Below are 16,264 nucleotides of genomic sequence, written 5' to 3' on the forward strand. Positions count from 1 at the left end.
GAGTAAAGTGCACTGAGAACATCTAGTGAAGGTTCTTGGATTGGAGGGGAATTGATTGATGTGAACTTGAAGGGTAAAATATAATGATGAATAAAGAAGGGAAGAAACTCATTGATTTGTAAGAATATAAGTGGATGCCTGCTGGTCTAGAGCTGAGTTCCTAAAGTGTGAGGACATGTATGGAAAATGATCAAGCAAAGGAGTCATTCATATCCATGAATAATGATTTAATGCAATGATTTTTGTCTGTAGCTATAAATGGAAACCACTGTGGAATGTTTAAAGACCCTATGGTGGGTGAAGGATTTTTGACATTGTGAGATGACACAGGGATCCTAAGATGACCATGACACCTCTTGGAGACAAAGCATGTACATATGCATAGTTAAACTGAAACACACTTTAAAAATCTGTTCCATGATCTTAGGAGCCAGAGGGGTTGAAGCTACCAACAAGTTCCACAGAATCAACTACACAGAGCACATAGGGGCACTGAGACTGAAGCAGCAACCATGGAGTCTGCATGGGTCTGTGCAGGGCCTATTACATACATGCTGTGGTTGTTTAGCTTGGAGTAGGACTCCTAACAGTGGGAGTAGGAGTGTCTCTGACTCTTTTACCTGATCATGGGACCCTTTTTCTCCTACTGAGTTGTCTCACCCAGCCTAGATATGAGCTTTTGTGCCTAAGTCCTATGCCATCTCGTTATGCTGTGTTTGGTTGATATCCCTGGGAGGTTTGCTCTTTTCTACTGGGAAGTGGAAGAGCAGTGGACATGGGAGGTCGGGGAGGTGGAAATGGGGCACTGGGAGGATGGGAGGAAGGAGAGAGGAGGCTGTGGTCAGGATGTATTTTAGGAGAGAATAACAAATAAAAAGCATATAATATTTTCCATATATGTTATATACAAGTATAAAAATGTTTATAATAACTGTTATTTTAAAAATGCATATATTCTTGAACAAGAGATACTCAAATTCAATGATACTATACATAATAATAGAAAGAATATCATCTTTGACACTATATGATCTTAACATTTGAACTTAGACACAGGCTAACTGTTCCAGAACTCAAGGGCCCTAGGGCTCAAGCATGACTTTATATAGATCTTTTGACAGAGAAAACATTTATTAAAAATCAATCAATATATTCCATATATGTGATATATATGCATATATATATCCACAAGTTTATGAAAATGCCTATGAATAAAAAACAAAAACCTGTCAAACAGTATATGTTCTGCCTCACCTCTGTTTCTTCACAAGGACTCAGGAAAAAGTTCTGCAAAATTTTGACAATTGCAAGCTTCATGTTGATGAGAGCAAACCTCATGCCAATGCAGTTTCTAAGACCATATCCAAAAGGCAGGTATGTATAAGGATTGATTCTATCTTTATTCTCCTTGTTGAACCTGGTGTCACAATTGAACAAGAATACAAATAATGAAACATGAAGTGCACAAGAGTGACATGTTTACAGTTTTTACCTACAGTCCTCATCCAGAATCACACAGGGCACATCAGTGTGTTCACTATTGCAATCATGGTAAGTTAACTCATTATGAGGTTTGGAAGTTAAAGTTCTTTCTACAACTTTACATCAAAGAAACTCCCAAAGTTAATAAGATGATGTGTGGTTAATGTTCATTCAAATTAATGTGTTTTTAAAGTTTAAAATATTAAGAAAGTCATGTGCTCCCACTGTGTAAACATTACAAAGTAAAAGTAAAGAACAAGGAAGAAATTGCCCTGACACTTGAGTTATGTATTTGCTCATTGGGAAGGATGAAATGTTTCTATTCCATTCTCTCTTCGCCATCCTCTCCTTCCTTCCTATCCTTTTTTTCATTCTAATCGACTTAATATTTTTCAGATTCTTCCTGATCTTTCTCTCCAGCCCCCCATTTCCCTCAATTAAAGCCCTTTTTCACAAAATCTTTGATTGTCTCTCCCTCCTCCAAGAGTTATCAACTGAAGTGGTTTGCAAGGACACATGCTGCTTCCCTACTCTGTTGTCACTGAATTTTGTCTGCACCTCCTCCATTATGGGAAAAACTATTGAAAGTACAGACCTATGTCCATGTAGAATATGATTTCTGAAATAATTATTTAAATAAAAATGCTGATTCTGAAAAATGTTTTAGAAGACTAATAACCATCTATTCTCTTAGAGTTATTAAGTATTAGGGAAGATTGAGATATAATTTTATGCTATTTATAGAACAGCATTGGAGTCCAGTGTAAATTGTACTCACATGTGTGTAAGATGAACTTGATAGAATCCTGTTGAGGAAGATTTTGCACATGCAAATACATACACACACATACATACACACATACGCACACACAGATGAGAAACATTAGCATTCTTTTGTAGACATCTTATATACTGCATTTGATTAAACCTCAGCATTTTTAACCTTTGCATTCCTCTTGCCTGGTGTAGTCACTGATGCCCACTGAGTCTGTATTATATGATTGAAAGCTGTACCAACAATAGAAATGCACAATGAATAATGTGCCCATTTTTGGTCACTAAGCTAACGGAGGTGGAAGTGGTGGCTATGTAGAAGGACATAGAATTCACCTAACTAGAAAACAGGAGTTAGGTGACTCCATTCCACTCCTCTAATAAGCACTATCCATAGACCATTTGCCAACACCAGGGACACATGGCAAAGAATACAAGGCCTTCTTGTACCAAGAACTTCATAAAAAAAAAAAAAAAACAACAACAACTATTTGTCTAAAATCTTGGCCTCCTGATTCAACTGCATCTATAATAAAAAATCATTTTTACATGAGTATCATGACATGGAATGGACAGGTTATTTATAGGAATATACACGTATATCCACAGAGGTGTATGTGAGCACCTAAATAACACCTAAATAACAATCAGTGAAAAAAGAGGCATGCACTTGTAGAAGTGTGGGGATGGACCTATAGGAGAATTTTGAGGGAGAAAAGTGAATGAAGAAATGTTATTCCAAATAATAATCTTGAAATTAAAAAAATAAGATAAAATATGATCCTGTATTTTTTATTAGTAAGGCAATGATGGCAACCTAGCACTTATTTCCATGTTGCATACAATTCCCACAGACTGCTTATTACTTCCCACTCACAAAATATCCTGATTCAGATTCAAGAAGGATGAAAATATCAACTTTCTGATCAGTAGATGACTTGACTTTGGAGAGTCACCCACTGGACAAGTATGAGGGAGTTTCCTTCACAAAACAGACAGAAACAACACTAACGGGACTTATGTTAGCATCCATCCTCAGTGATGCACCTTGAACCATCTAAGAGGAGGCTTTCTGCACCTTCTATGTGCACCAGTGTCTAATACAATGGATTATTATATTTGGGAAATGATACCTATATTTGAGGATGTATCCAGAGATTTCTTATGACAATCTTGGACAGCATCAAAGAAATAGAAACATAAAACCCTAAGAAAGATATAAGTGATATCCTAATCATGGTAATTGTTGCTGCTCTCTTTGTCACACACCCACATACACACACACACACACACACACACACACACACACACACACACACACACTCACAAGCATGTGTCATAAAATACATTCAGAGGTTATAGAATGTAATCAGCAATTATAAAGACAGAAGAAAACTGATGTTTTTCTAATTTCTTAATCCCTACACACACTTCAAAATATGTCGAAAGATATCATAATATTAATGGAATTTTTATTAAGGTTTTGTGGTAGTTTGAATAAAAATGGCCCCATAGGCTCAGAAGAACTGACACTGTTGGGATATCTGGTGTTTTGTGGTAAGTGGTCATTGGTGGTGGGCTTTGAGGTCTCAAGATCTCAAGGCAAGCCAAGTGTCTCAGTCTTTTCTCCCTGCTGCCTCCTGATCTGGATGTAGAACTCTCAGCTACTTCTCCAGCCAGATGTCTGTCTGCGTGCTGCCATGCTTCCCTCCATGATGATAATGAACTAAACCTCTGAGCTGTAAGCCATCCCAAAAGAAAGAAGAAAGAAGAGTTGCTGTGGTGAAAGTATCTCTTCACAACATTAAAAACCCTGACTAAGACAGGTCTAAGACTAAAAAAATTTCAAAATATAGAACTGAAATTTTTTGGTAAATTGAAATATCTGTAGTTTTTACAATATTTATTAAATAGTACTACATATATTTTAAAATCAAATATGCATGCAATAATATAAATTCACATTTATGCGATTATAGTAAAGACATCTTAACATAAATAAAGAAGTCTGGTTCTGTGTATATTTCCCTTCTCAGTGTCCTTTTACCTTTCAGGACGGAACTCCTCAGGATCTGGCCAGTATTTTGGATCTCGGTGAAGAACAAAGACAGGTATGACCACCACTGTCCCTTTTGGAATGAACACACCATTGATTTCAGCATCTTTCTTACTGAGTCTGTTAACCCTGGTAGCAACTGGATATAATCTCATAGTTTCATTCACCACCATGTCCAGGTATTCCATCTTTACCAGGGCTTCATAAGTGGCAGGTGCCTAGGAAAATTTAAAAAAGACTTTGCTTGTTTGAGATTTAAAACTTTCATGTCAATCTATTCAGAACTATTAAGTTTTTATAAACTCCACATTCAACCAAGATTAATGAGTGGATTTACCATTAATAAATCCTATTCACCAGAGTCATGTGTGTTGACATACTAAAGATTCACTGAAATGCATGGTGAAGTGAATATGGAAGAACATTCACATAAGCTTACACTTAGGTCCCAAATCTTCAGTTTTCCTTTGTACTGTTTTCCTTTTAAGTAGTAATGAATGGCTTATTATGTCAATCTCATTCAACATAAATTAGCTGTTGAGGTTGTGAAAACTTAATATAGGGAATCCACAAGTCAGACTGAAAAATATAATGTGGGGAACATTAAATTCCTTTTTAAAATTCCATATAAATCCTTTCAGAGGACAACTCACAGTTTAAATCCTATGTCTAAATTTAATAATACTACAGATGTTCAATTTGCAGATCAATGTCATATTAAACAGGAATAGTATATGAAATTACAGTGACTAACTTCAATAGGATCTTTTCCCTTTGGAACTCATTATGGGAAAATAGCCTAAAAAATGAGCCTAATTGAGCAAACAATTTCTATTCTAGTGAGAGGTCTATTCAGCTCCATGCTCAGTTTCTAAAAAAAATCTTTCCCTTGTTACTTCATATGTTGTTCTTATAAATCTTTAACTTTCAGCATCCCACATGCTAGAGTCACCCGAGAAAGAGGACTAAATTGAAAGACTAGGGATTGCTAGGTTAGACTATTTTGTGAATATATCTAGGAGAGTTTTTGTCCTGACTATTCATTGATGGGGTAGGTTCCAGTAATTTCCAGGTAGTATTATTTCCTGACTGGATAACCTTGAGCTGCATGAGAACATCTAGATAATAATAGGTCAGTGAGGGGCCAGAGAGCAGCCAGCATCCTCCATAGCCCCTACTGTGCTTCTTTGACTATAAGTACCTTGGTCAGAAGAAGTGCTGTGTAGAGTGACAGGCAGTCTTGCCTACAAGTTCTTGTCTTTGGTTCCTGCATTGACTCTTCTCTGTGATAGTCTGTCATGTGAAAATGTAAGCTGAAGTAAATGCTTCCCTCCCCATAGTTGTTTTGGATCATGACATTTGTCACAGTGACAGAATGAAATAAAAATAGGAGGTGAGTATGAGGTCTGAAGATGCTTTGTATGTACCTCATTGACAACACAGCCAGTCCCAGATTTCTGGTACCTCACACCCATAGCATACAGTTTGGGGCATACATGAGAAGATAGTGTATGTGATGTGTGGCTGTCACATTGTGTGACCACTAAAGCTAGCATAATGTAGAGGTGAACAGTTTAGGTTGGAAGCTGCCATGATGTGATTGCTTGAGTCTAATTATGTGATTCAAGAGAGGAGTAATAAAAAGGATAGCTGAATCAGCCTGTCTACCCAAGATATGCAAGGCCCCATTAATAGTCATGCCAAAGCATTTTTAGTAATAATACAGCTGTCAGGTCCATTGTTTAAGTTATAGGGGGATAGGATGCCTCAGTGGTTAATAATACTGTTTGCTCTTCGAGAGGACCCAGGGTCAGTTCCCAGTACCCACATGGTGAGCACATTTCATGGAAGTCTAATTACAGGGAATCTGAGGCCCTCTTCTGGCTTCCTCATGTGTCAGATATGAACATGGTACACAGATATACATGCAGGCACAACACCCATTTAAGTTTAAAGAAGACACTTGACTAATACTTGCTTATCCTTAAAAATCTAAAGAAATTTTATGCATGTTTTTGGACTGTGTCATTGTAGATAGAGATAGTGTTTATTACAGGGTGAGTACAGAATTACAGAGATTAGTTTTTCTCTATGCATAAATTTTTCTTTGTCTTAGATTTTCAGTGACTATTGCTCAAAGAATTAATTCTTACTGTATTTACTATAATTCTAAATGCAAGTGTGGAAGTAGTGTTTCTTGTTGAGGTTTGAAAATTTTCCTGTGGCTCCCAGCATCATCTACTCACCTTATTGGGCAGGACTGCATCAATCTCATGCTGGAGTTTCTTCTGAACATTGGGGTAAATTGCCAGTAAATATGTAATAAAGGAAAGAGCAGTGCTTGTTGTCTCATAGCCAGCAAAAATAAATGTGATTGATTGGGCCAGGATCTCCAGATCAGAAAGAGCTAAAATGAAATTAGACATTTTATGTCAATTATAAAAGCTAGTGCCTACACAGAGCCTTCACCTGCTTTGTTGTACCATATTTGACACAGGAAGGCACACTGCACTTTATCTACAATGGTGTACTGCCTGCAAGATATGCAAGGGCAATGGTGGCACAATACGTGTGGGAGTAACCAACCAATAACTGATTTGACTTATGACCTACTCTATGAAAAGCAACCAAGACTTGGTGCTGCTTAGATGATCTATAACCTAAGACTAGATATCACAGGGGCCAAGGGGAAACCAAATAATACTGGTATAAAAAAAGAAATGTAGAGATCAAATGACTCCTAATGGTATTCTGCTATACTTGTAGACAAGTGCCTTGCTCAGCCATCATCAGAGAAGCTTCCTCCTGCAGCATAAGGGAACAAATGTTCAGAACCACTAACAGATATTAGGCAAAGAGTGAGAGTCTTTGGAACATTCAATCCTAAATGGGTTGTCTCTACCAAATCCCTCTCCTCAGAGTCCAGGGAATCCAACAGAAGAGATGTCAAGATGAATGTAAAAGCCAGTGAACCTGAGAATACCCACAATACCAAGAATATAGGTCCCAGGAAATCAACATGATGAAATATCATATGAACTCTCAGAGACTGAGGAAGTATGCATAAAGCCTGCAAAGTTTTCTAGCAGGTCCTCTGTGTATATTATAGCTTCTAGTTCAGTGTATTTATGGGATCTCTGAGTGTGCAAATGAGTGGAGTCTCTAATTCTTGTATCTTCCCTTGGACTTTTTTTCTTCTGCTAATTTGTCTTCCCTAATTTTGATTCACTAGTTTTTTTATGTTATTGTATTTTACTTTGTTCATTAAAAATGAACAAATAAATAAAATCTTATCTGCTGGGAAAAATGTTAACAACTGAACTGTCCTTTATATGTGTTGGGAGAGGAGCATCAGTTTTTTTCCAAGTGGTGTGGCACAGGGAATTATCATCGACTCCAGGACAGGCCTCATGTTCAAGAGTAGTTGCCCATCATATTAATGAACTCTACAGTTATTTTTTTTTTTTGTGTGTGTGTGTGTGTGTGTGTGTGTGTGTGTGTGTATTTTTATTTGGTTTCAGTTTGGTGTTTGCTTTTTTTTTGGTTTTGATATTGTTTTATTTTGTTTCCTTAGTTTTGGGTAATTTTTCCTTTTGTATTACACTTTTTTCTTTTATATTGGGCTTTTGTTTGCTTTTGAACTTAATATTCACTGGGTGGAGTATTCAGGAGGCCTTTGGGGAAGGTAAGAATATGATCAAAATATATTTAAATTTAAAAATTGTTTAATAAAATAACAAAAATTGGACATTGACTTCAAATGTAGGATTAACAATGGAATTCATTAATTAACATTTTCAAAGCATACATTGTATTACCAATGTATGGAAAGAAGCTTTACTCTGAAATTTTAAACCCAGTCACAGTGAGCAAACGAACGTAGAAGAAATATATTGCAAACACTGTGATTTTTCTTCTTTAATGTACTATGTTAATGTGAAAGGAAAAATAAGTTTCCACAGTCCATTAAGCTTGTGAACACACTTCCAGTGAATAAACCACAGTGAAAGTTGCTATTTGGACACTGTATTTCTTTATTGGGTGCTCTGGACACAGATTTGAAAGTAGAGGTTCTGATTGAGTGGCCCTGACTGAGGCTGAGAATCAGTATTTGATTGATGTAAGTAACCCACATATCACTGAAGACTCTTGGAGTGTGAAATCAATGCTCATAACAGAACTTCAGATTTTAAAAAATTTGAATCAATATATAATTATTTCATTTCCATCTTTCTCTCCTCCTTTCTACCCCTCCCATGCCACCTCTCCACTCACTCTCAAATTTAGGACCTCTTCTTTAACCATTTTTATTATATATACTGATAAATAAGCATATATACAACCTGCCGAGTCTATTCACTTTTCTCTACTTGTACTTGTTTCTGGGTTGACCATTTAGAATTGGTCAGGGACTCATCACTTGGGAAGACTAATTATCTCTCCCTCAGTTATTCTGAACTACCTGGAGCCCTTCATCTAAGGATGGGTTCTCATGAGATTTTCTCCATCTATGTTGGAAGGCCAGCTGTTGTTGTTGCAATTCAAGCCATGTTTATGATATTTCGTGGGTGTAACTTCCCTATCTTAGATGGAAATTTCAATAACTTTGACATTTTCTATATGCTTATACTTGATGATTTTAGAAAGTTCCTTAGGCTGCTTCATATAACATAGCCTGTCTATGTCTTTTTGTAATTTAGCAGAAAGCTTTCTCTGCTTGAATTACACCTTTATATTTCAAAAAGAAGCCCTTCCCCCTGTTCATTCCCTTTAGACCCTAAATTATCCTTAGTTACGTTTATAGGATTCCATGTCTTTGGAATTCTGGGAGTTCATCATCAGCTGAAGAAAATCCACTCGGTGCTGAAAGGAGACAGAAATTTCAAAAGCAGAAAGTGGTTTGATTGGTCAAAAATAAGTATAAATCTAAGAAGTTAAACTCTCTTGTGAGGAAATGGTTTACATAAGAAGTCAGCTAATGTTGCCAGAATCACTAGTAACACAAAACACTGACCCATAGATTTTGGGGAACAAAATGTTTATAATGAGCCCGGTGGTGATCACACACACCTTTAATCCCAGCACTTGGGAAGCAGGTGGATCTTTGAGTTTGAGTGCAGCCTGGTCTATAAAATGAGTTCCAGGACAGTCAGGGCTACTCAGAGAAAACCTGTCATGAAAAATTTTTTTAAAAAGTCTAACAACATGTCTCATGTCTTTCCCTCATTCTAAGCATGTGTAGCTGCTGAGGACAGACTCATGGTTGGATAGTTGTGAGTTTCTTCTTCTTTCTTAGGCACTTGTTTAGAAATAAGTCCTGTGCATCAACATCAAATTTCCTTGACATATTGTTCATCAACTGCTGTTTCTGCAAAACATTGCTAGGTTTTATGTGATTGTCATTAGGTCTTAGGGTTTCTATTGCTGTGAAGAGACACCATGACTATTGCAACTCTTATAAAGGAAAACATTTATCACTGGTGGATTGCTTAAAGTTCAGAGATTTAGTTCATTATTGTCATGGAAAAGACAAAGTAGCATATAGGCAACATGGTGCTAGAGTGGTAGTTGAGAGGTCTTATTATATATTGACAGGAAACCAGAAGAGGTCTGAGATACTGGGCATGGCTTGAGCATATATGGAACTTCAATGCCTGCCTCCACAGTGACACACTTCCTCCAACAAGGCAATCCCTATTCCAACATAGCCACAACTCCTAATAGTGACACTCCCTTTGTTAGCCATTGTCTCTCAAACAACCACACCAACAAATGCTCTGAACCTCTGAATACTAAGAAATAAGCAGTAGCACCTCCTCAGACATGATACTGACTCCCTGACAGCCTTCTGTCAGGGATTTGCTACCAACATCCTTATCCTTAGTCCAGCATATAAACTCTTCTGGAAAAACTGGGTTATATAAGTAAAAATTTCAAGCTCACAGATACTGCTGAAGTTCTAGGCACGATACAACTCAAACTGAAAAGACCAAATAAGATATTCATTAAATATCTTATGAGGGCTTTCTATAAGAAATGTTTATCTTTTGATATCACCAACTTAGAATTATAATAAATTGTGTCATATTTTACCTCTTGGGTATTTTCAAGCCGATCTTTTTTGGTCTTTTCTATAAATTTTTTAAAAAATGATGTAGCATCACTTGGAAAGATGCAGATGTTTACTTTGTTATATATTCTGGAAAGGAATGGAAACAGTGCTATAGAGAAAAGAAAAAAATTATGAAAATGCAAATTGAAGCTTCTGACAGTTATTTTATTCACCAATGACAAAATCTCAATAATTTAATGAAATATCAAAACAACAGCAATAACTGTGGTAGAAATGAGTATAATTATAAAATATAGAAAGTAGATCACACCAAAAAATAATTGAATTCTAAATAAAAACATAAAGTGAAGAGTTCATCTCCAGAAAGATTCAGTGTGGAATTTTATTATGATATATTTAACAGATAATTCTTACCAGTTTTACACAGGCATTGCAAACCTTAGAAAACTAGGGGAAAGTGTAGAACTGTTTCTGGAAGCTTCTACTGCCCCATTATTAAAATCAAAATAAATCTTGGGAAGGAAACCTGTGTAGAAATGTGACTTAAAGCTACCAAAGGGATTTTACAAGCAAAACTCTTACCAACTGAATGCAGAAACATGAAAAGAATTCTGTTGTATGCTACCCACTGAGGTACTACACAGAATAAAACCAAATCATAGAAGCAAGCAAAGATGAAGTATTTTGAGAAAATTCAGGAAAAAGACAACATTTTTTCCTACTTAATGTTCTCAGAAAATTGTGAACAGCAGCGATTTCCCTAATTTTATGAGAATTGTCAATGGAAACTAAGGCCTAACATAGAAACTGAGGGAGTAAGTCTTTTCCATCATGCTTGGAAAAAGGCAATGATAGGTTGATCATGCTATCATTACTTCTACCCAGTGACTAGAACCAAAAATCAGGTGTGTATATTTCTTTCATGGAACAACATTAATACACAAAACATACATGAAAATAAATTATAAATGTGTGCTCTGGAGGCTGGGTCAGAGAACCACAAGTTTGAAAGCTGACTTGTTTAGCAGGCAAAATCTGTTTAAAAATTAAGAAAAATTGCAGTGTTTGTGATGAAAGGCACAGCCTTATATATGCTAGCCAGGCACCATCCCTAGCCTCTGGCTTAAGGAAGCATCTTGATTGAATGCCAGGTAGGGCAAGAATTAAAACCTTCTACCCTCTATTGCTATGCAGCAGGGATTAAAGATATTCCTCAACACTATTGACAAAGTCATGTCCCTTTTCTTGGTGTTCTCATATCTAATGCAACAAACAAGGCCAATGATTAGCAAGAAAACATTACAAATTTCTCAAGATATAAATAATCATGGTCCAACCACTGCCTACTGGTCCATCTGCCCCTATCACAATCATGGGGAATGGTCCAGGAAGAACTTGATGCTGAAACTCAACATGAAGTTGGGGATAACAATACAGAGGTTCTCCCAGTAATGAGATAACCCAATATTCTGAATATTTAGTTGTATTATCCAATACCTAAACTCCATTGTCATTTTTCCTTATTCCATATTCCTTATTTATAAAATATCCAAGGATAATGTAGGAAGGCATCCCTGTTTCTAAATTTTCAAATCTTTTGGAATTTCATATTTTTGGAAACATTTTCATACATTCTTTCTTTCATCTTAGTAACTTAGACTTTCTTTGGTAAAAGGACCTCTGTGGCTCAAGTTTCTTGAAAATGGGCCTGCACTACATCATATGACTGCACAATCTATCCTCTCTTTTTTCTAGTTTATCTTTAACCCAAACTCCAAAATCTTCCTGCATCCCACATTTTTTTTACTCTACTATGATATTTTTGCTGCTCCACTCTGTCCCTCTTAGCAAAATTCTGTTAATCACTAGTCCTACCATAACTTATTTTTCTTTTTCCTCTTTATTCATTTTACCCACAATAGCTAACATGTCAGAGTAGAGAGAATGGAGTCTGTTTTTTTCCCCTAAAATAGTTGGTACTTAAAGAATGTCTAATGACTGTTTTTAAATCAACTGCTACTCTGTTTTCATAGATAATTTTCTGACTGTTAATAACTATTGTTGCAAACACTAATCAAATACCAGAGAATCACTGGGAGAAGAGCTTAGAGTCCTGAACATAAGCCTAACAGAAGAAAACATCACCTCAAACCTAGTACAGCCCAGGCTTTCCTGAAAACTGAAAAAAACTCCAATTGTAGGGAGAAAGATGACAAAAATTTTAAAAAAATAACAAAACATAACCATTGATGTAACCACAGATGGGCATTTCAGAGTTGTAAAGCATAAGTAACATGAAAAACTACATCAATTATCCTTCAATCACAGAGTAACCACCCATAAAGGTAATGTACACAACACAGGATAAGAAATCAAAGTGACTCTAGGACCTAGGCACTGGCACACAACCAGTCCCCTGTAATCCCTACACATTGCTGCTCCAGTGCTAGACAGCAGGGAAGACTACTATGGGCAGAATCTCCCACCAAACCCCCTAATCTGACCCTGCAATCTATAAGACACATGCCCTACCTCAAACATATCCATCCCCCTGTGACCCATTGGCTTCCTGAGACACAGAATCTGCCAGCTCTCATTGGACCAAGAAATGAGTGACTCTTCTCCCACCCAGAGTCCTGCCTCCAGAACCTAGGCCCCAGGACATAACCAGTCCCTGGGAACCCCCACACATTGCTGCCCAGATGCTGGCCAGCAGGGAAGACTCCTGGGAACAGGCTCCCCACTAAACTTCCCATTGAGCCCTGCAATCTACAAGTCTCATGCCCTACTCTAAATCTACCCATACCCCTGCAACCACAGTGGCTTCCTGAGACACAGAATCCACCAGCTTTCATTTGACCAAGAGGTGAGTGACTCTTCTTCCACAAAGAGTCCTACCTCTAGGACCTAGGTGTTGGGACACAACCAGTCCCTTGGAATCCCCACCCACTGATGCCCCAGTTGCCAGCCAGCAGGGAAGACTCTTGTGGGCAGGCTCCCAGACCTGGGTAGGAGATTGGGGAGGAGAATATAAGGGAATGTGATGATCAAGCTGGAACACAGATGGAGTAGGAGAGCAATGAAACAGATACTGTAAGAGAGGGAGACATCAAGGGGATAGAGAGAAACTGGGTGTTGGGAAGTTCCCAGGAATCCCCAAGGAAGGCCCCAGTTTAGATTACTACAACAGTGTAGAGGGTGCCTGAACTGGCTTACCCCAATAATCAGATTGGTGAATACTCTAACTGTCATCATAGAGCCTTTCTCCAGTAAATGATGAAAACGGATGCAAACATCTATAGCCAAATAACATGATGAGCTCCAGGAGTCCAGTCAAAGACAGAGAAGAGGGATTCTATGAGCAAGGGGCATCAAGATCATGATGGAGAAACCTACAGAGACAACCAAAGCAAACTAGTAGGAACTCATGAAATTTAGATAAACAGCTGTACAGCCTACATGGGACTGGAGTAGGCCATCTGCATAAGGATACAGTTGTGTAGCATGATTTGCTTAAGGGATCCCATGTGAGTAGCATCAGAATCCATCCCTGGTTCATGAGCTGGCATTTTGGAGGTTGCTTCTATGATGGGAAACCTCACACAGTCTTGAGGGGAAGGAAGGGGCTTGGACCTGCCTCCACTAAATGTACCTCCCCAATCTGAGGCCATAACAACTTGTAAAATAGAATGGGGGTAGGTTGGGAGGAGGAGGCTGGAAGGGGCAGGAGGAGGGAAGAGGGGGATTCTTGGTATGTAAATTGAACTAAAAATTATCTTTAAAAAAGGATAAAATAACTAGTTAGCACTTTGCCTGAGCCATAGACCAAACAGCCAAACAGTTTGTAATTAATATTAAGCCTCTGAGTGTTTATTTTATAAAAATTGCCACTGCCCAGGCACGAGTATGAAGGACTGGGAAGCTTCAGTCTGCAATTGGTATCCAACATGGGGAAAGAATTTCCACATAAAACCTGAGAGCTTAGCCGGGCGGTGGTGGCGCACGCCTTTAATCCCAGCACTCGGGAGGCAGAGCCAGGCGGATCTCTGTGAGTTCGAGGCCAGCCTGGGCTACCAAGTGAGCTCCAGGAAAAAGGCGCAAAGCTACGCAGAGAAACCCTGTCTTGAAAAACCAAAAAAAAAACCTGAGAGCTAAAAAAAAAAAAATTAAAATGGAGCCAAGAACAGCTTCCTAGTTCAGGTCACATTACTGGCCCTGACACCAAGAGGCTTCTTCTCCCAGCTACTTCATACAGCTTCCCAGAATTGGGGAGGTAAGGATGACTGGTTGGTATCTGTGCCACTTCAAAAAGCAGAGCAGGGCAGAAACAGCATCCAGGGTCACTGTTTCAGTCATAGCTTAGCAGTTTAAAAACTCTCCTGGTCATAAAAGGATTAAAGACATATAATAAAGCAAATTCAGACGGACAAAATCTCTAAACTGGTTACAGTGTGTTTAAAAATACACATAGGCTTGAGAGAAAAGAAGAAATTGTGTAGAGAAAGTCTTTAAATAAGAAATAAAGTAATAAAAATAATATAAGCCACATAAAGATGGAAAATACATAGAGAGTCTGGATGAATACTGCATATTATTGTGTTGTCTTTGGTATTTTTTTTAACTGCTATGAGATATTTGATTGCAAAGGCTGATAAATTAAATCAATGCATATATATTTTAGAAATATCTTGATTCCAAGTTTTAAGTCAGAACCTTGTTACCTTGGAAAAGAGGTTTTGCTTTTGCCTCCATAGAAGATGAGAAACTGTGGATTCCTTCTAGGTTAATATGGTTCCATCAAGGAAGACCCCATAAGAGGTTTCCAATGGAAGCTATGGCCCAGATGATTCAAATCCAGAACAGCTTCAAGGCACCTGGCTGATATGATATAGTCTCACAATCTATTACAGCCAAGATTTAACCATAATTCTAAAGTTTCTCAGGTTCCCCTTAAGATTGCCAGTGCTCCCATTCAGCAGGAAGTAGTATGAAAAGCTATGCCCAAATTCCCAAAATATTGTTTATTTTATTTTTACTTGTTTGTTTTTATTTTAATTGTGTGGATTATAAATGGTTTATGATAGTCAATCTCTTTCTAAAAAAGGGGAGATATAATATAGAAATGTTGGGGAGAGAGTAGATTTTCTACTTTAATCCAAAAAAACCTGTCAATCATACATATTTTTTACCAGTATGGATTTTAGTTTATTGATGCAAATTTAAAGTTAATTTTGTTGTACTGTATATATATTTCTATTCTTGTTTAGGCTATTATGTTTATGCAGCTCATTTAAAAATGTAATGTATAGTTAAGAAACACAAATTAATAGTCATGTATAATAGTCAAATTTATAGTCATGTTAGTTAAGCTTTTGAGGTATACAAAGCTATATTTCAATTAGATAGCTAATCTTCACACACTTCAAAGACCTATATCATATGGGATTTAAAATGTTTTAACAATTTAGACTTTTCTGAACAGTGAGACACATCTGCTCCTTGCAGCAACAATTACTTCAAAGAGGATGATGGGCATAGAAGAAACTCATTATGAAGTTTGCTTATAATGTGGAAAAGGCTAGCCATTTGGGCAAGAAACTGCTCTTGCCTGGACTGCTTGACAGTATGTTGTATAAACTTGACATGCAGGACTCATTAGAAGGTGCCCACCGAAATTTGCTTAAATGTGGTGAGATGGTCCTTCAGGTTCCTGCTTCACAGGAGAATCTACCAGACATTCTGCATGACACAGAGATAAGTGACTGGTGAACTTTACCAATAGGCTAAACAATCCTTCAAATTTCCTGCTTCTCTAAAATGTCTGCCAGATGACTAGGCCTACAGGCTGAAGATGGATGCCCCATTGTTACAGAAGAACT

General features: G+C 37.5%; 1 protein-coding gene across 2 annotated transcripts in view; it reads right to left on the minus strand.

Moving 5' to 3' along the window:
- Nucleotides 1–16,264, minus strand: part of LOC114687328 (cytochrome P450 3A13-like) — a 190,302-nt gene that overhangs the window by 147,710 nt on the left and 26,328 nt on the right. Inside the window, exons 8-12 of one of the 2 annotated variants that reach the window (XM_028861995.2) lie at nucleotides 10,406–10,533; nucleotides 9,109–9,175; nucleotides 6,559–6,719; nucleotides 4,304–4,530; nucleotides 1,255–1,417 (exon numbers count right to left, since the gene is read on the minus strand). In XM_028861995.2, coding sequence (XP_028717828.1) covers nucleotides 1,255–1,417; nucleotides 4,304–4,530; nucleotides 6,559–6,719; nucleotides 9,109–9,175; nucleotides 10,406–10,533 — 746 coding nt within the window. The remainder of the gene's footprint in view (nucleotides 1–1,254; nucleotides 1,418–4,303; nucleotides 4,531–6,558; nucleotides 6,720–9,108; nucleotides 9,176–10,405; nucleotides 10,534–16,264) is intronic. The other variant, XM_037198463.1, reaches the window with a different exon arrangement.

Source organism: Peromyscus leucopus, chromosome 23 (assembly GCF_004664715.2).
Source record: "Peromyscus leucopus breed LL Stock chromosome 23, UCI_PerLeu_2.1, whole genome shotgun sequence".
Lineage (NCBI taxonomy): Eukaryota > Metazoa > Chordata > Mammalia > Rodentia > Cricetidae > Peromyscus > Peromyscus leucopus.